General features: G+C 46.3%; 1 protein-coding gene across 4 annotated transcripts in view; it reads left to right on the plus strand.

The window, feature by feature from the left end:
• GPATCH11 (G-patch domain containing 11) overlaps positions 1-20,748 on the plus strand; it is a 100,394-nt gene that overhangs the window by 59,476 nt on the left and 20,170 nt on the right. For all 4 annotated transcript variants that reach the window (XM_073557597.1, XM_073557599.1, XM_073557596.1 and 1 more), the window contains exon 7: positions 2,737-2,818. In XM_073557597.1, the coding sequence (XP_073413698.1) occupies positions 2,737-2,818 (82 nt within the window). The remainder of the gene's footprint in view (positions 1-2,736; positions 2,819-20,748) is intronic.

A 20,748-nucleotide genomic window follows, 5' to 3' on the forward strand; every position in this document is an offset into this window, starting at 1 on the left:
AGAGGAGACTCTTAAAGAAGAAGTTACAGGTCTGTGAGAGCCAGAAATCTTGATTGCTTGTTTCTGACCAAATACTTATTTTCCACCATAATATGCAAATAAAATGAAAAAAAAACAGACAATGTGATTTTCTGGATTTTTTTTTCTCAGTTTGTCTCCCATAGTTGAGGTCTACCTATGATGTAAATTACAGACGCCTCTCATCTTTTTAAGTGGTGGAACTTGCACTATTGCTGACTGACTAAATACTTTTTTTCCCCACTGTAAATATTGGACCAGTTCATAGATAAGGAGTCCGGATGTTTTATTGTTCTCTGATTGGGGTCTCCTAATGTTTTGTGATGCCCCCACAAGGTCTTAGGAGCAAATTCCTTAATTGATGTAAAAAGACATAAATCCATGCAACACATTCATTCCAGCATTGAAAGTGTCAAAGGTCGTCATAAATTTATACTCACAGACTCTTCTCTCTCTCTGAGATGTGAATTTACCTTTCAATACCAAAATATTCAGGATTGAGAGTCCTCAGTAGTTGATACCTTTTAATGGCTAACTGAAAAGATGGTAACACATTGCAAACTTTCAAGACTACTCAGGTCTCTTCATCAGGCTAGACTAATACAAAATCTGAAGTCACATATTTATGCACAATACAGCCTAGAAAAAATGCAATAGATAAGACAAGTGACGTGAAGCAGAACTATCAATATGGGAGAGGGAGAAACATAAATATAAACATTGGACCAGTTCATAGATAAGGAGTCCGGATGTTTTACGGTCCTCTGATTGGGGTCTAGTTCTGTGTTGTGATGCCCCCACAAGGTTTTAAAAGGAAATTCCTTAATTGATGTGAAAAGACATAAATCCATGCGACACATTCATTCTAGCACTGAGAGTGACACACTCAGTGCTGGAATGAATGTGTTGCATGGATTTATGTCTTTTTACATCAATTAAGGAATTTCCTTTTAAAACCTTGTGGGGCATCACACCACAGAACTAGACCCCAATCAGAGGACCGTAAAACATCCGGACTCCTTATCTATGAACTGGTCCAATGTTTATATTTATGTTTCTTCCTCTCCCATATTGATAGTTCTGCTTCACGTCACTTGTCTTATCTATTGCATTTTTTCTAGGCTGTATTGTGCATAAATATGTGACTTCAGATTTTGTATTAGTCTAACCTGATGAAGAGACCTGAGTAGTCTCGAAAGCTTGCAATGTGTTACCATCTTTTCAGTTAGCCATTAAAAGGTATCAACTACTGAGGACTCTCAATCCTGAATATTTTTCTATCTACTGGCTAACACGGTACAAAGATATACATCTTTCCTCTTTCAATACCAGTAATTTCATATCCCTGGTGTTGTGGTCCATCATACAAAAATGTTTTGCCACAGGTAGATCCATTCTTTTTTCTCTTATTGTGTGACGATGAGCATTCATCCTTGTTCTAAGCTTTTGCCCTGTCTCCCCCACATACAGACCCCCAGTTGGACTTTTAGTACAAATAATTAAGTACACCACATTAGATGTAATGCAGCTGAAAGTACCTGGGATCGTGTAGTCCTGATGTGAATTAGGGATCTTTATCTTGTCCGTGGTCATTACAGATGGACAGGTTTTACATTTTTTCTGGTTGCAATGTAAAACCTGTCCATCTATAATGACCACGGACAAGATAAAGATCCCCAATTCACATCAGGACTACAAGATTCCAGGTACTTTCAGCTGCATTACATCTAATGTGGTGTATTTAATTATTTGTACTAAATGCCCAACTGGGGGTCTGTATGTGGGGGAGACAGGGCAAAAGCTTAGAACAAGGATGAATGCTCATCGTCACACACGATAAGAGAAATAAGAATGGATCTACCTGTGGCAAAACATTTTTGTATGATGGACCACAACACCAGGGATATGAAATTACTGGTATTGAAAGGTAACTTCACATCTCAGAGAGAGAGAAGAGTCTGTGAGTATAAATTTATGACGACCTTTGACACTTTCAATGCTGGAATGAATGTGTCGCATGGATTTATGTCTTTTTACATCAATTAAGGAATTTGCTCCTAAGACCTTGTGGGGGCATCACAACACATTAGGAGACCCCAATCAGAGGACAATAAAACATCCGGACTCCTTATCTATGAACTGGTCCAATATTTATGTTTCTCCCTCTCCCATCATCATAATTCTGCTTCACGTCATTTGTCTCATCTATTGCATTATTTTGGTGCTGTATTGTGCATAAATATGTGAGTCTTCAGATTTTGTATTAGTGAATGCCTGATGAAGAGACTTGAGTAGTCTCGATAGCTTGCAATGTGTTACCATCTTTTCAGTTAGCCATTTAAAGGTATCAACCACTGAGGACTCTCAATTCTGAATATTTTTCTATCTACTGGCTAAAACGGTACAAAGATATACATCTTTCTTGTCGTAACATAGTCATTTAGTTTAGATGTATTCTGCAGGCCTATGTTTGCTGTTTGCTAGTCTTTATCAGTGATAAATGCTGCTGTAACCATTTTTATGTTGTTCTCAGTAATATCTGTATATAGTTTTTTTTTTTTTTTTTCAAAAGTTGGCTCAAAAACGTTTAATGGGTAATTTATTAGTGTGCTCTATACATTCTTGGAGGAGATTAAGGAAAAGTCTGCACATTTCCTTTCTGTATCTAGAATTCATAATCTATTTTTCTAATAACCACCTGTATTTTATTCTGTATAGACCCTGGAAAAGTTACAGATTCTCACAAGCTATTTAAGGGGACATCATTTGTATTGCATCTGGTGTGGCACTGCATATCAAGGTACTGTTAGTCAGCTATAATCAATTTTTAACTAGTAAATTTGTTTAGAAGTGAGGTATAGCTATACTGTAAAGTCCTTGTAATGTATGAATAGTACTGTGTGACAGAGGCAAGTCCTTACTCTTGTATGAAGAAAAGATTGAGACCTACATTTGCTGGATGACACCGACCTCGCCTCATACCGAGCGTGCATTTGTTCTCCTTGGGAAAGAGGAGAGTAAGTTGCTGCCAAACACCTCTGGAGGTGGGTAATCTCCCTGAGAATAAGTGGATCGGGCATTTAGCCAACATGTCTCCTGAACATCTACCCTGGAAGAGCCTGGATCTAATACCCATTAGAGCTCATTCATGCATCAATGATTTTCATAATACACAAAAATGGTGCGAGTTTCATCAGTGCTTTAGATCACAGTGACATCAGTTTGGTCAGTATCAGTCTTTACCATCAGTTTCATCAGTCATTCTCAGATGAAATAACAGACGATCTCTCCAGCTTCTTCTATCACACAGTCAGTAAAAATAGACACCACACAGATGGCATTTGAGTATTGTCTGAATTTTTTCCACAGACTCATAGACTTGTATCAGCGAGTTTGAGCCGAGACTCTCTGATAAATTCAGGTATTTCTCCCAATTTTGTGAGGACCACTTGGTTTGCAAAAATACATGGATATGTGATGAGCTCCATAGACTAAAATCGGTATGAGTGCTATCCATGATAAATACGGATATCACTCGAGCTCATATGAGAAAAACTGATGTCTGAATGAGCCCATAGATGGTTAGCTGGTCCTTTCGAAACCAAAGAGTTCAGTTGATAGAATTTTAATGTGTATGACCAACTATAATGTGTTGGATGCTTAACCCCTTCATGTCATGTACGTGCCTTTGATGCAGGCTCGCAAGCTGAACCCGCATCTTTCCTTGCAAATGACTGCTGATTTAAATAGCCATCTTGTTCCTCTAAGAGTCACGGGTGAAGTGGAGCTCCACTCACAGCTGTTAACCTCTAACCTCTATATCTCGCTGTCAATATCTGACAGAAACATTTAACATGTGCTGACGGGCGTAATGTCATTCCACGCGCCCATGATGTGATTGCAGGGCATGGATGGGTTGTCATGATAACCGGGGGTCTGTTGAAGAACTCCGTTCCAGCCATTGCGATCCTCCTGTGAAAGCCAGTCTGTGGGCGGTATTCATAGCTCATGATTTTAACTATACATAGCAGTTGTAATGCAAAACAATTAATGTAAAATAATTGTAATGTAAAACAATTAAAAAATACTTATTTGTTAACGCTGCGTTCGATTAATTCCGATCTATAAAAATATAAAATAAAATGATCTGTAAATGGATTTTTAATTCTTTGAATATAAAAAATAATCGAAAACTTCAGAATTAATTTTTTTTTGACCGAAGCAGCATAGCAATAAAAGACGATCGAAAAATCTTATCTACCCCAAAACGGTACAAGTAAAAACGTCCGCTCAGGGCTCAAAAAGAAAGCTACTACAGAGCCCTATAGCTTGAAAAATGAAAACGTTGCAGGTTTCGGAATATGTCTACAAAAGCAACGTATTTTTTTCCATTCAAATTTCAGAATTTTTTTTTTTTTTCACCACTTAAAGGGAATCTGTCACCTCATTTTTGGCCTATGAGATGCGGCCACCGCCATTAGGAGCTTATCTACAGCATTCTGTAAGGCCACCCTCGTGTTTTTTTTGCCAGAGGCTAAGCAGTAGAACCCTGCAGGCATATCACCTAGGAGGGCCACCATGCCCAGAGCAGCTAAGACGTACACGTTTCTGTATGCTGCGTGCACCTCCTGTCGGTCCGCCTTCCCACATGAAAGATCTTTGAAATCTACGAGTCCGAAGTGCCCAGGAGCCCTCCCCTGCGACCGCCCGGAATGGGCTCTGCCTCTGTCTCAGTCCACGGCATTACGACAGCAAGAGTCCCTTCAAGCCCCAGATAGGGGCAGGGATAGTGGCTCGCCTGTCTTGGAGGGGTCCTCCACCTCACAGGAGCCTCCAGCCTGCAGGGGCCTCTCTCTCACTAGGTAGACGCGGGGGAATCGAACCCACACAGCGTCTCCCGGTCCGTCCTGTGCCTCGGCATCCGTGAGCTCTGCCTCTCTCTCACCCTCGCCAGTAGTCTATAACGAGAACTCGGATTACGACTCGGAAGAGCCCCTTGACTTAGTTACTCTGGGTTACCAGGAAACAGTGAACAGCCTTATCGAGACCATCAACCAGACCCTGGGGATTGACAAAAAATCCACCCTGGCCTCAGGGCACAAGGTGTCATTTAGGCGGGTCAAGCAGCCTCATAGAGTAATTGTCGCTCACCCAGAGTTGACGACATAGTACAATGATACAGGGAACGGCCGGACAGGCGTTTCTTAGACCATAAAGCGCTTGATGTTTGAGGTGGGTGGAATCCCTGGCGGTAGATCCACCCATGTCGCGCTTGGTCTCTAAAGCCCTGTTGTCCATACCTAACAGTTCCTCTATTAAGGATCCCACCGACTGTCTCATAGAGAGCCTGACTCGCTCAGTATTGGAGGCGTCGGGTTCAGCACTTTCTCCCTCGTTCGTTGCAACTTGGGAAGTTAAGGCCATGGGCTCTGGGTCTGAATCATTATACCAGGGTATGGACCTGCCTGCGGAGATAGCAGATATTGCTAATCAGATTGCGTTGGCTGCAGACTACTTGATTAATGCGTCTTTGGATACGGCTAGCTGCGCAGCGCTCGCTGCCACATATGCAATCTCTATTAAGAGGGGCTCTGTGGTTGAGGACTTGGTGTGCAGATTCAACCTCCAAGAAGTCCCTAACTTCTTTACCTTATCAGAGCGACTGCCTATGTGGGTGCCACCGGCCATTCTAGGCTGAGCGTAACTGCATTCGCCTATTTGGTGAGAGTTTGGACCAGCTTATCGCTGACCCCACAGGGGGCAGGAGCAGTTTTGTCCCTGAATAAAGGGTTAAACAGCTTTTTCTCCTTCGCCTCATTGGGGGACACAGATACTGTGGTGTATGCTTCTGCGGCTAGGAGGCAGACACTAAGTGAAAAAAAGAGGTTAGCTCCTCCTCCGCCGTATACACCCTCGCCCCTATTGCGGGCGGAAATCAGTTTTTTGCTTAGTGTCTTTGGAGGCACACGTGTCTGGGTTTCTCCAGACTTCTTTTTTCCATGAAGATAAGACGGGCGACGGATCCTATTGAAAGGGTCCGATCTCCCCAAACCATCAATGGGCGAGCACGTGTTGAGTATTGTCTCCACGTATCCTTTCCCGCACCGAGGGACATATCTGGGCTTTTTCCCCCAGACTTCTATTTTTGTTTTTTATTTTATGAAGATAAGACAGGGGCAACGGATCCTATTGAAAGGGTCCGATTTCCCCAAACCAACAACGGGCGAGCTCGTGCGAGTGTCCCTGCACGTATCCTCTCCCGCGACGTTGGACATGATGCCGGACTTAGCCCTGTCCACCCCTAGGTATTGAAACCATGGGCTTGCACAGAGGCACAAGACTTGTCTGTGCGGCCCCCACTGCTCCACCAACGCTAGACGGCGGTGCTGCAAGGGTCGGACGGTCCCTCTCCTCACCCTCTTAAGGGGTTAGACGGAGCTAGGGTGCCTCCACCGTCCAGAAATTAACCCCATCCCCTCTACCTGGTGTGCTAGATCTGGAGTCCGGTATGGAGGGCTGGGGAGGGCCCTGCGGCAGCGTTCCGGGGAATCCACTGAAGCTCCAGGCATCTTAGGGAGTGTGATGCAATCCTCCTTCCCTCTCCTCCCTCCTGCCTCCTTCCGCCAGGCGGGGACGCCGGGTTCCGGCGGCAGGGATCGCAGGGGGAAAGGGCAGAGGCCGCCAGCGCCCCCCCGCGACGGGTTTGTAAAATTTAGCCCGCGGCTTCAGCCGTGGCTAGGCCGCGGGCGGAAGTCCCGCCCCCGGCGTGACGTCATTTCTGGCGCCGCCCCCGGGCTAGGGCGGACGCCGAACAAATTAAGCCTCCGGCGTCATCGCAGGGTAGGCCGCGACCGGGAGAGGAACGTCCCGGTTTTCCCAGATGAAAGGAACACGGGACAGCGGCAGGAACACGTGGACAGACAGGACGGGGTAAGTGTGACCCCCGACCCTAGAGGCGTGCTACGGGCGATTAAAGGTGGTTTTTTCCTCCTCCTCCCTTCCCCTCAACCCTCATATAGATCAGGCCTGGCAGCAATATGACCGGGAAAGGTAAATCGCACACGTTCCTTTATGCCGCATGCGTTCCTTGTGGGGTTAGCTTTCCACGAGCACAGAGCCAAAAATTATGCGAAGCCTGTGACTCCGAATGCGCCCAGGAGCCCTCCCCTGCGACTGTAGCCAAGGTGTCCCCAGAGTTGGCCCTATCTCTGTCACAGTCCATGGTGTCGCTTACGAGAGGCCACCGGCCATTCTAGGCTGAGCGTGAGTGCATTCATCAGGTAGTGGCCGCTAAGCAGCTTGAGCCTTTGCTGGGACCCGAATGGGAGACCAGCCCGCAGGTCCGGGGTCATGCACTTTGCCCAAACCCTCAGGAGAGAGTCCCTTCAAGCCCCAGATAGGGGCAGGGACAATGGCTCACCGGCCTTAGAGGGAACCTCCACCTCACAGAAGCTTCCGGCCTGCAGGAGTCGCTCTCACTCCAGGCAGACCCGGAGGAAACGAATCCACACGGTGTCGCCCAGTCCATCCGGTGCCTTGGCATCCGTAAGCTCTGCTTCTCGCTCCCCGTCACCAGTGGTTGATAGTGAGCAGACCTCAGATTGCGACTCAGACAAGCCCCTTGACCTTGTCGGGATCCCTCAGATATCTCTTTCATCTGAAGGACCGATGTTCTTGGGTGTAAGGCACCATATGTCTCTAATTGATTGCTCCGTCGAGAAGAATAACACAGTCACAAGCTGTATAATACAACTCGGGATGCCTGCCAAGACGCCTCTGGCTTATCAGTTAGGCTTCCATCTTTTATAGCAAAGAATTTAGACATTTACAGTCATGCGCAGTATAAAATGATTTCACAACTTGTTTTCTACAAAGAAAGTCATATAGGCTAAAAAACAGGAGTATTTGACCTTGGTTCACAAGGGAGATGTCTTAGACATCTCCTCGAAGAAAAGATAAAGTTCAGCAGAATTCATTTAACTCATTCAGTTCTTATCATTCCCCCCTTTGACATCTTCATTTTCCACAATCTGGAACACTGGATCCTGCAACAACAGCGGATAGTGGCTCGTTCACCAGGTACTATCCCAGGCCGACGGGTTGCCCAAGGGAGACAGGTCTTCTACCTTCTCCATCCCCCAGATACTGAAGCCACGTCCATCATTGCAAGAGTACGCTCCTTCATGCCAGAAATGAGATGTCAATCTAGGACTCAAAGGAATAATAGTTAAATTCTTGTTGTTTACAGTCAAACTTCCTTATCTATTTCTACATCTTTTCTTGCATACAGCGATACACCAAAAAACAAGTTTTAATAGCACATATATTATAAGGAGACAAACAGCAATACGTAATAAACTTAGTATAATCCCAGCTATCCAGCCTCCAATACCCTTAAACCAATTAGCTGGATTAAGAAAAGAGAAGGTGTCTGACCACCAACTGTCCTTAGTACGATTATTGTCTTTATCGTACTGATCTCTAAGTCTTTGAACATCTTCTATTTTTGATCTTAACTTTAAACTACTGTTGGGATCTATATAATGACAGCAAGCGGGTCTGATGACTTGACAAATACCTCCTTGCGCTGCAGTTAAATAATCTAGTACTATGGAATGCTGATTAGTGACTATGATAAGCTGATTTTGGACAGCAACAGTGGTGTTCAATATATCCAATATATCCCATATTTGGTCATCTAAGTAATCTGTAGCCTGACTAATTTATCCCACATTTGAGTAATCATAGGATAAATAAAAATAGAGCTGACAATTTTATTAGCCACACTCCTCTGCACTATATGTGGTCTCCCAGAGAGGCGAGGTGTATTGTCAGCAGCTCTTTTGTACAACGTGTGTTTAGGTATGCTCTGAGTATTCAACTGGTCATTCGGAATAACAAAGGTAGCTGGAGTCAAACGACCCAGAGTACAAGCACCTTTTACCCCTACTGGCAACCATTTATATGCATTGTCTCCACATACCCAGTACATGTCACTAGGTAGGTCCCATAGGGCTGAATGTTGTAGTACTAGTCTATGAACTAAATCTATGAACGCAGATGCATTCTGGAGCATGCACCAAGGTGAAAATTGTCCTAAAGGACTACAATAACCTGCATCAGGGTTTCCACAAGGGGAGGTTCCCTTCTTATATTCTGAGGACTCGTTACAAGGCATATTACCAGGAATATTAATACAAGTTTCGTTAGTGCCCTGGGGAAATAAATTGGAGTACTCCCATGACATATTATGTAACTTTCTTTCTAGCAACATTGGTTTGAAGGCGTCAGTAGAATGAGAAGTTACATCAAAGCTAACTTGTAAACCATACGTTGGAACTTGCCCCAAGTAGGTTAACCGAGTCCTTTTCCTGGGTACCCAAGCCCCCCCTTTATATGCCAGATATTGAAGGTGTGTATTACTTCCTGAAAGGTTACCCTGCCACCAAGGGTATCCTACCCATCCCACAATAGGTATTCCAACAGTTGTGTTCCATAACTTCACATTATTTGTGGCATTATTAGCAAGTGTATCAGAACAACTGGTCCAGGCAAATAATTCCTCGGGTGGCACAGGAATAACAAGGAACGGAATACTAGTGGCTGATACTGGTGAATGTGTGCAGATCCAGCAATCTGCTGGAGACTGAGTGTCATTTGACCAATCATTCAGTAATTTTTTATGATGTTGTATAAACTTATTATTCAAGGACATTGGAGAATTTAGACTGTCCCACGCAGCTACCATTATTACAGATAATGCAACAAAACCAAACCAAAACATTATGTACTCTTATGCTTTGTTAATTCCTGTGGCTAGTTTGCAATGCGATGCGTGGATCCAGGTTGGTCGTCCTTCCAACTTAACAGAAGTAGGCGTTGTTAGGAGTACTTGGTAAGGTCCTTGGTATCGGGGTTCAAGGGTCTTTCTGGAGTGTTTCTTGACATATACGTAATCACCAGGTTGTAGACAGTGAGTTCCTTCCACACTATCTGGATCTGGAATGGAAGAGAAAACTAGAGAATGCATTTGAGTTAAATGCTTTTGCAACTGGATTACATAACTTGTCAAATTATCCACATTGAGTGTTAAGACCTGTGGGTAGTACAACCCTGTGTTTGGTGGTCTTCCAAACAATATCTCGAAGGGTGACAGTTTAGTTTTCCCCGTGGGTGTGTACCTTACTGAGAATAATGCTAATGGGAGACACTCTGGCCATGGTCTATGGGTCTGCTCCATGGTTTTCTGTATTTTTAATTTTAGTGTCCCGTTCATTCTTTCTACCTTCCCTGAACTCTGTGGGTGGTAGGGTGTATGAAATGCTTGTTCTACACCTATCATTTGCATTACATTTTGCATTACCTCAGCAGTAAAGTGTGTACCTCTGTCTGATTCAATTGTTTCAGGGACACCGAATCGTGGTACTAGTTCCATCACTAGTTTCTTTGCAGTGGCTCGAGCTGTAGCCGTTTTCACCGGGTAGGCCTCTGGCCATCCAGAGAACATGTCAACACACACCAGAACATATTCATATGGTCCACTTCTGGGGAGTTGAATGTAGTCGATCTGTAGTCTCTGGAAGGGATATAACGGCCTAGGACTGTGTTTCCGTGGAGTTTTCACTACCTGTCCGGGATTGTGTGCTAGGCATATGGGACAGGAGGTACAGTGTAGCTGCGCCACCTTCCCAAACCCAGGAGTAATCCAAACCTTCGTGACTAGGCGCGTCATTCCATTGGCGGACATGTGAGTTGGAAGGTGAACTGCTTCTGCCATCCTTGGGTACAAAACCCTAGGCAAGCAGTACTTCTGATCTTTCTTCCATATTCCGTTCGTCTTCTCAGCTCCCATCTTTTCCCAAGTTTCCTTGTCCGTCTGAGCGGAGTCTTCTTGGAACTTTTGTAAGTCTGTAAACAATTCTGATGCATCCTTGTGCACTATGTTTACTTTTTCTGGAGTCCCCAAGGCAGCTTGCTTCGCCGCCTGGTCTGCTTTTTCGTTGCCTTTTGCTTCCATGTTGTCTTTTCTGGTGTGTGCTGGCACCCTCATAACGGCCACCCCCTGTGTCTGGGCCACATTCTCGAGGATTTCTCTGATCAGTGTGGCATGTTTTATGGGTGTTCCTGCTGCTGTCATGAAACCCCTTGTGCGCCACAAAACCCCAAAATCATGTACTATCCCAAAGGCATATCTCGAGTCAGTGTAGATATTTGCTGTTTTTCCTTTGGAAAGTTTTAATGCCTCATTCAGAGCTGTCAGCTCAGCCTCTTGTGCGGACATGTGGGGTGGAAGTGCCTTTGCTACAATAGTCTCATGTGGTGACACTACCGCATATCCTGTGTGGAATTTTCCACTTTCATCGGCATATCTGCTGCCATCCACAAAAAGTACAAAGTCTGGATTTGACAATGGTGTGTCTGTGACATTGGGCAAGCCAACAACTTCTTGCTGCATCAGTTCTATGCAATCATGTTCAACCTCGTGTGGGGACTCAAAAGAAAGCGATAATGTGTTCTCATCTATATCCCCCCCTTCAGAATCTGCAATTGGCAACAATGTAGCCAGATTCAGATTCTGAGTTTTGGTAAACGTAACATTAGGAGGCATAAGCAAGGCACATTGCAATCTGAGTTGTCTTGCCATAGAAATATGTTTAGAAGAAACCTGATTCAGGATACCGTATATATCATGTGTGGTACAGACAGTTAGTGGGTTATCCAGTACAATATCAGAAACTTTGTCAAGTAGCAATGCGATTGCAGAGACTGCTCTAACACAGGATGGTGTTCCCTGTGCTACAGAGTCTAGTTTGGCAGAATAGTATGCAAGGGGTCTATTCTTTTTGTCATGTTTCTGTGTCAAAATGCCAGTAGCATGCCCTCTAATTTCAGCGGCCATCAGTTGAAAGGGTATATCATAGTTAGGTATACCTAATGCTGGGGCTGACACTATGGCCTTCTTCAGATACTGAAATGAGTCTCGTGCAATGTCAGTCAGTTGGAAAGGTATTGTGTTGATGCAATCATACAGTGGCTGCATGTGTTCACTAGCATGTATGACCCATTGGCGGCAAGACGAAACTAAACCCAAAAATGCTCTCAACTGCTTATGGGTTGTCGGTTCCTTCATTTGTTGTACAATTGTGATTCTGTCATTGGTTAAGTGTCGGGTACCATGTGATAGACAATGTCCTAAGAATATGACTTTTGGTTGGCAAAACTGTAATTTTTCTCTGTTGACCTTACATCCATTGTCTGATAAAAACATCAGTAGTGAAAGTGTATGGATTCTACAGTTAGCCTCATCAGGTGCACAAAGCAACAGGTCATCCACATATTGTAAGAGCACAATATCAGGTGGGTGTGGCCAGCCGGCCAACACAGACTGCAATGCTTGCGTGTACAATGTGGGTGAATGCTGCATGCCCTGCGGTAGTCTGGTCCAGGCATATTGTTTGCCCTTAAATGTAAAAGCGAACAGATGCCAACAGCTTTTGTGGAGGGGCACTGAGAAAAATGCGTTTGACAAATCAATCACTGAAAAACATTTCGATTGACTAGGGATTTTTGCCAATAGCGTGTGTGGGTTAGGTACTACTGGTGTCAAAGGAACAATGACCTTATTTATCTCTCTCAGATCATGTACCATGCGATATTTCGGGGCATCACCTGGTCCTCCTTTTTTTTGACAGGAAACAATGGCGTATTAGCTTGTGATTTAATTGACACCATTGCTCCATTGTTTACAAGATCAGTGACTTGTGCCTCAATAGCAGCCTCTTGTTGGGCACTGATAGGGTACTACCGCAGCTGTGGCAACCTTGTGTCTGCGGGCACCTCCACCACAACTGGGGATACGGGAAGTAAGCCAATATCCGCATTCCCTTTTGCCCATAAGGTATCAGGTAATTTGTCTAGGGCTGGGTCCCATGGTTGTGATGTGGTGTCATCAGGATTTTGTGACTCGAGAGCTTGAATTATCATGCAAGCCTCAAGAGCGTCCTCGTCCCCATCTGGGATAGTAAGATGTACTGTACCATCTTCAGCAAATTTGATATCTGCCTGCAGTTTCTTCAGTACATCTACTCCTAATAGGCAAATTGGTGCTCTTTTGACAAACAAAAATTTATTCAGGAACATTTTAGGTCCTATCTTAACTGGTAAAGGTTTGCTAAAAGGAACTAGGCTAGATTGTCCACTGAATCCTGAGACAAAAGTCGAATACTCTGAAAGGAGGTCTGGAGTTATTACTTTGTCATTGACCACCGAAGATGTTGCTCCGGTATCTAATAGAAAGGGTACCTTTTTACCATTCACCTGAATTTTAATTACTGGCTCCCTAGAATCGAGTGTCATTCTAGTGGCATTTAGTCAGTCGGTTGTGTCCTCCTTTCTAGATTGATGTTCCCTATCTGCTTTTCTCTTTCGGCAATCTCTTTGAAAGTGACCAGGTTTCTTACAGTAATGGCAAGTAAAAGTCTTTCTCCTTGGTCTCCCTACCGGGTCTTCCAAATCTAGTGTAAGAAACACTTTCCCTTTTTCTCTTTTGTTTTCCCTTAAGTCCATCTCAATTCCATTTCCCATGGCTCTCTGCTTTAGACCATGGGCATTGTCTGCTGACCTCCAATCGGGAGTACAATTTTTCAACTTCAATTTCATTTCTGGCGTTAACCCATCTATGAAGGACTTAGCAAGCAGTCTCTGTACCCCCGGGTTGGTAAGGTCTAGTTCCTCATCGCTAAATCCCATCTCTAATGTCTGGTAAAAATCAGCTACTGTTTGTCCAGGTTGTTGTGAAACAGCTGTCTGTGAACCTCGCTGTCTCTGTTTGTCTCCCATGAACGTGTCAAGGACTTCTAGGAATATTTCTGCTGATGCCTGTGTGCGAGGGTTGTCTGCTGCATCCTCCGCTGGCTTTCTAATTGTCAAAGCCTGCCAGAGCTCGTGTTGGAGTGGCAGAGGTAGTTTTAATCTGAGCATATCTTCCCCGTCATTCCAGGTACCTCTGTGTACCATCAACACCTGTCTTAAGTAAGCAGCAAATCGGGCTGGATTGATAATCGGGTCAGGGGCGTTAGACAACAAAGCCATACATTCAGTTGCAGTCCAAGGCTGGTAATGATTAGTAATTATATGTCTAGTGACGTAATCCCCCTGTGCTGTAATCTCCCTGAAGGGTCTGCTTTGTGATCTGACAGGGGCTAATAGGTTGGGCGCATGGTATCGGGGTGCAACACAGGCAAGACAATTCTCCCTCCAATTGGGGTTTTGTTGACCACAATTACTGCAGACCCATCCAGGTTCATCACTGCCACTAGGTGGCTTAACAGCTATTTGCGTCTCTGGGTACAGCTTAGCCGGTGGTGGAGGTGAACTGGGAGTTGTGGCAGGAGCCATAGGTACTGGTGGTGGCACTGATAAAGGGGTTGGATAGGGTGGAGGCTCATGCATTTTCTCCACTGGGTCATCCGTCATTCTGACCTTCTTTGGACGTATCCATTTCCCTGTCTTCTCGTTATATGCCCACTTTTCCCTCTGAGCAACTTGTGAACATTTTAAACATGCTTCAACCTGTTCTCCCCATCCCGCATCTGCAATTTTTCCTGACTTCGTGTCTTTTATTTCTTTCCATTTATCCTCATTCAAAGCCTCTTTCCCTTCTACCTTGAATTTTTTTAATACCTTTTCTAGGTCTCTTGCTGCACTTTTTCCATATCTATCTTCAATTATATCACATAACCAATTTCCCTCCTCAGGTGTCTTTCCCTGACTGTTCCCCATTTCTTTATCCTGTTTCTCTTGTTCCTTCCTGTTAATCCTCCCTTCCTTAGGTGGTGTATTGGGTAAGCTCAAGACTAGGCTCTACTATACCTCGTTACCTTCTTCCTAAGGTGCTAACAGGCTAAATGGGGTGTCTGTTCCTCGTTGTACTACGTGTTTCGTGTACTTATATGCTATGTAACATCCGAACAGAAACACTCCCACAACACACAGGATTGTAAACAAAGTATCCATCTATCGGGGTTCTTCAGTCATATCTTGTCACAGGCTCATTTCACGGTCCTGTGCTCATTCGATCACACTCTTATCTGTCACAAGGTTTATTCGTAAAGGGTGTTGATTTAAGCTTAGGCGGTGACCTCCCCGAAAGGACGCTGTCACATAACCCAGTTAGGCAATATCACCACTCTTTGAACGAATACCTACTGTGCAGCTTATTTTTCTACTTTCCACAACCTTTCAAATCAAAGTAGCCATTCAACAACCTCCCTGATTCCTAACACGGAATCTTCTATTGTGGAGAACTTGTCCGTCGGGGCTTTGCAGCATGAACTGTTCACCCAGCCTTATATTCCGTAATGTCAGACCTCTCCCATTTCGATTTGCATCAGCTCTTTTTCTAAAAATAGCTGTGCACAGACAGAACCTACAGTAACCTCTCATTCGAGCAGAAATTACATATGCGTGTCACACCCGATTTCCTCAGAGTTCTTATATGAACCTGATCTTACGGCCCCCTCCTCTACTAGATTCCCCTTTATACGGACCTTAGTTATAATGATACATTATGAAGAGCAGAGAAGAGAAAAATTGATCTCTTACCTGGCCAGGTGTTTAGGTCTGCTGTTCACAATTTCATCAGTAACTGGAGTGGTCTGTAGATCGGGTAGTCTTGGAGAGGTGCCTATATCAGGTCCCTGTTTCGGGCGCCAGGAAACTGTCGGGATCCCTCAGATATCTCTTTCATCTGAAGGACCGATGTTCTTGGGTGTAAGGCACCATATGTCTCTAATTGATTGCTCCGTCGAGAAGAATAACACAGTCACAAGCTGTATAATACAACTCGGGATGCCTGCCAAGACGCCTCTGGCTTATCAGTTAGGCTTCCATCTTTTATAGCAAAGAATTTAGACATTTACAGTCATGCGCAGTATAAAATGATTTCACAACTTGTTTTCTACAAAGAAAGTCATATAGGCTAAAAAACAGGAGTATTTGACCTTGGTTCACAAGGGAGATGTCTTAGACATCTCCTCGAAGAAAAGATAAAGTTCAGCAGAATTCATTTAACTCATTCAGTTCTTATCAACCTGGACACTCCAGGGTCACGTGAAACAGTGGACAGCCTCATAGAAGCCGTCAATCAGACCCTGGGGATTGAGGATGATCCCGCAGCGGCTACGGGGCATAAAGTGGCATTTAAGCTAGTGAAGCGCCCGCACAGGATTTTTTCCTCTCACCCGGAGTTTGAGGACATAGTGCAGCGGAACAGAGAACGTCCAGACAGGCGTTTCTCGGGTCAAAAGGCACTCGAAACAAGGTATCCGTTTGCTCCGGACCTCCGTAAAAAATGGATGGAATCCCCATTGGGGATCCTCTGGTTTCGCGCCTAGCCACTAAGACCCTGCTATTCGTCCCTAGTGTTTCCTCAATTAAGGATTCCACGGGTCGCCTTATAGAGAGCTTAGCTCACTCAGTATATGAGGCGTCAGGGTCAGCGCTCACTCCCTCATTCGCAGCAACTTGGGTAGCCAAGGTTATGATATCATGGTCAGAAACATTAAACAAGGTCACGCAGGAGCAAGATCTACCTGCAGAGATTTCGGAGGTCGCAGGTCAGATGGCGATGGCCGGGGACTATGTAATCAATGCGTTTTGGGATGCGGACAATTGCTCGGCAATTGCTGCCGCTAATGCAGTTTCTATCAGAAGAGCCCTGTGGTTAAGGACATGGTGAGCCGGTTCTACTTCTAGGAAGTACTTGACTTCCCTGCCTTATCAGTGCGGCCACCTATTTGGGGAGAAGTTGGATCAACTTAACTCCGACTCCACAGGAGGAAAGAACGGGTTTCTCCCTCAACAAAGGGTCAAAACGCTTTTTCGTCACCCGTTTTCAGGCATGTTTTCGGGCCTTTTGCAACCCCGGGAGGACTACAGCGGCCAATTCCGCGCTTCAGTCCACCTCAACCAGGATAGGGAGCGGCAGGTCTCATATAGAGCCAACCCATTGGGGAGAAGGCATACTCGGCAGCCCAGATCGAGGGGATCCAGATCCCAAAGATCGTCGGCCAAATGACTCGAGGCCTTTACCAGACGACACCGGCAAGGTGGGCGGCCGCCTACTCTGGGTTCACTACGTCTGGGTCAATGTCGCTCACGACGCATGGGGAAAGGAATTGGTGGCCTCGGGTTACAGAAGAGAATTTGTCAGATATCCTGCAAGACGGTTTTTTTCTTCCCGGCTTCCCAGGGTGGGTACCCAGGCAGGGCTCTATTGAGAGCCATCAAATCGCTCCAGCACAATGGAGTCATTGTTCCAGTGCCGGAACACGAAAGAGCTCAGGGGTTCTATTCCAACCTTTTTGCGGGTCCCTGAAAGGACGGGTCTGTCAGGCCTTTTTTGGACCTTTAATCTTACGAATAAATTCATGAGGATCAGACATTTCCGGATGCAGTCTCTCCGTTCAGTCATATCGGCCATGGAGCAGTGAGAATACTTGGCCTCAATAGACATCCAGGACCCATATCGGCATATTCCCATCAGAGATTTCTACCCTTCACCATCGGCGATCAACATTTTCATTTCGTAGAGCTACCCTTCGGGCTAGCGACGGCTCCAAGAGTGTTCACAAAGGTTATGGCAGTTGTCATGGCCACACTGCATTCTCGAGGCATAGTCGTCTTGCCTTATCTGGACGACCGCTTGGTCAGGGGCCCGTCAATACGGGCATGCGAGGGATAGGTCAACATCACGCTAGATACTCTTGCCCACTTAGGATGGTTGGCAACGCAAAGAAGTCATCCCTTGTGCCAGCTCAGAGGATCTCCTTCCTAGGAATGATCTTCGACACCTGCCGAGGGTTGGTAATTCTCCCTCAGGAAAAGGCGCTAGCTCTCCGGCAGGGAGTCCGGACACTTAACCAACCAGTCCCTCATACCATCCGATCCGGGATGAGGATTCTAGGGAAAATGGTGGCAGCAATGGAAGCGATACCTGTCGCCCAGTTCCACCTTCGCCCCCTGCAGCGCGCTCTCGTCAGCCAGGGACAAGAATCCTTTTCATGCTCAATCGGCGGTGCCGACTGTGCTCTCAAGTCAGGCAGTCGCTCGGATGGTGGATAACCAGTTCCTCTCTGGCCCAGGGGAAACCTTTTCCCCTAGATCATTGGCTGGTAATGACAACCGACACCAGTCTCCTTGGTGGGGGAGCGGTGTTTCGCCACCACACAGCCCAGGAACGGTGGTCGCCACAGGAGGCACGCCTCCCGATCAACTTATTGGAGATACGAACAATTCGGCTGGCTCTGCAGAAGTTTCTTCACTTTCAAGCAGGCCGCCCCGTCTGGATTCAATCGGACAACGCCACGGCGGTGGCTTACATAAATCATCAAGGGGGCACCCGCAGCAGAGCAACCAGAGGTGGAGCTCGTTCTTTAGTGGGCTGAAGCAAACCACTCAGTGATTTTGGCTGTCCACATTCCGGGGCATGGAAAATGGGGCGGCAGACTTTCTCAGCCGGCAGGGTCTTGCATCCGGAGAGTGGCCTCTAGATCCCGAAGTTTTTCAGCAGATTTGTCAACTGTGGGAAGCTGTGGACCTGCTGGCTTCCAGAATGAATGCCAAGGTGCCCACATATGTCTCTCAGGCCAGGGACCCGCAGGCATTCGCAGTGGACGCGTGGGTTCTGCCATGGAACCAGTTTCGCCTCTCATATCTATTTCTCCCACTGCCACTACTTCCGAGAGTCATCAAAAAGATCAAGACGGAAGGGGTGACGGCGATCCTGCTGGCCCCATCAAGCGTGGGACACAGATCTAATGCAGCTGCTCGCCGACGTTCCTTGGCGCTGGCCAGAGTGCCCAGATCTACTGTCTCCAAGGGCCGGTTTGCCACCCGAACTCAGAGACCCTGTGTTTGATGGCATGGCTGTTGAATCTTGGATTCTAACCCAGGGAGGGTTCCGGAGCGAGGTGGTCGCTACAATGATTAGCGCCCAGAAGTCCGCTGCAGCACGAATTTGCCACCACACCTGGAAGGTGTTCTTTGCTTGGTGTTGACACCGCGGTGTTTCCCCGCTGGGGTTCTCGATCCCCAACATCTTGGCTTTTCTCCAGTCGGGCTAAGAGAGCACGGATAGCTCAGTCGGTAGAGCATTAGACTTGGGCTTTGCTCCAGGTTCCCTTAGGAGACAAATATCGGCCTTATCCGTCCTGTTCCAGCGCAGAATTGCTACCAATTTGCAGGTGAAGACTTTTCATTCAGGGAGTCTCCCACTTGGTACCTCCCTATAAGGCGCCTATGGACTCCTGGGACCCTAACATGGTCCTAAGTGTTCTGCAGGAAGCTCCATTTGAACCGCTTCAGAATATCTTTTTGAGGTACCTTACCTGGAAAGTGGTGTTCCTAGTGGCCATCACTTCCATCAGGCGGGCTTCAGAGCTGGCGGCCTTATCCTGCCGAGCTCCGCTCCTCACTTTCCATAAGGATAAGGTGGTCCTCAGACCAGTCCCTCCTTTTCTGCCGAAAGTCGCGTCCTCTTTTCACATTAATGAAGATGTTGTCTTGCCTTCATTTTTGTCCAGCACCGGTGCACCGTGTGGAAAAGGCTCTTCACACGTTAGACCTGGTAAGAGCCCTCTGGAGGTACGTGTCGAGGACTGCACCCTTTCGTCAGACGGACACGCTGTTCATGCTCCCCGAGGGGCGCAGGAAGGGACTCGCTGTCTCAAAATCGACCGTAGCCAGATGGATTCGTTTGACTATTCAGGAGTCCTATTGCATTAGAGGCACGCCAATTCCAGCAGGGATCAGAGTGCACTCAACTCGGGCAGTGGGCGCCTTTTGGGCGCTTTGGCACCAGGCTTCGATCGAGCAGGTTTGCAAGGCAGCAACCTGGTCTAGCCTGCACATATTTGCCAAACATTATAATATCCATACTCAGGCCTCAGCGGATGCGAGCCTGGGTAGAAGTATTCTCCAAGCAGCGGTGGTGCACCTTCAAACATGAGGTGCATGTAGCTTGGATCGGTGAGTCAATCTCCCACCCAGGGACTGCATTAGGATGTCCCACAGTATCTGTGTCCCCCAATGAGGCAAAGGAGAAACATGGATTTTTGTGATAACTCACCGTAAAATACTTTTCTCCGAGACGCTCATTGGGGGACACAGCACCCACCCTATTAGCCAGTTGGCTCTTGTTTTGTTTAATTAATATCTACTTGTTTGATATAAGGGTGGTGTTATTTGGACATGTTGTACCTGTATTAAGGCTGATTTTGTTGTCCTCCTACTGCTTTGGCACCAAACTGATTTCCGCCCGCAATAGGGGCGAGGGTGTATATGGCGGAGGAGGAGCTAACCACTTTTTTTCACTTAGTGTCAGCCTTCTAGCGGCAGAAGCATACACCACAGTATCTGTGTCCCCCAATGAGCGTCTCTGAGAAAAGGATTTTACGGTGAGTTATCACAAAAATCCATGTTTCGTCACCTGCTCCAGACACGGTTTCGGTCCTTTCGCAACCCCAGGGGGGCTTCAGCAACCAACTCCGCCGTTGCAGGTTGCCCCAACCAGGACAGAGATCTTCAAACATCATATAGAGCCAACCCATTGGGGAGAATGCGATCCCAACAAGCCCAGATCAAGGGGACCTAGATCCCAAGGATCTTCGGCCTAATGGCTCGAGGCAAGTGCCGGGCGACACCAGCAGAGTAGGCAGTCGCCTACGCTGG

Source organism: Dendrobates tinctorius, unplaced genomic scaffold (assembly GCF_039654945.1).
Source record: "Dendrobates tinctorius isolate UK_male_01 unplaced genomic scaffold, ASM3965494v1 ptg000250l, whole genome shotgun sequence".
NCBI classification, from domain to species: domain Eukaryota; kingdom Metazoa; phylum Chordata; class Amphibia; order Anura; family Dendrobatidae; genus Dendrobates; species Dendrobates tinctorius.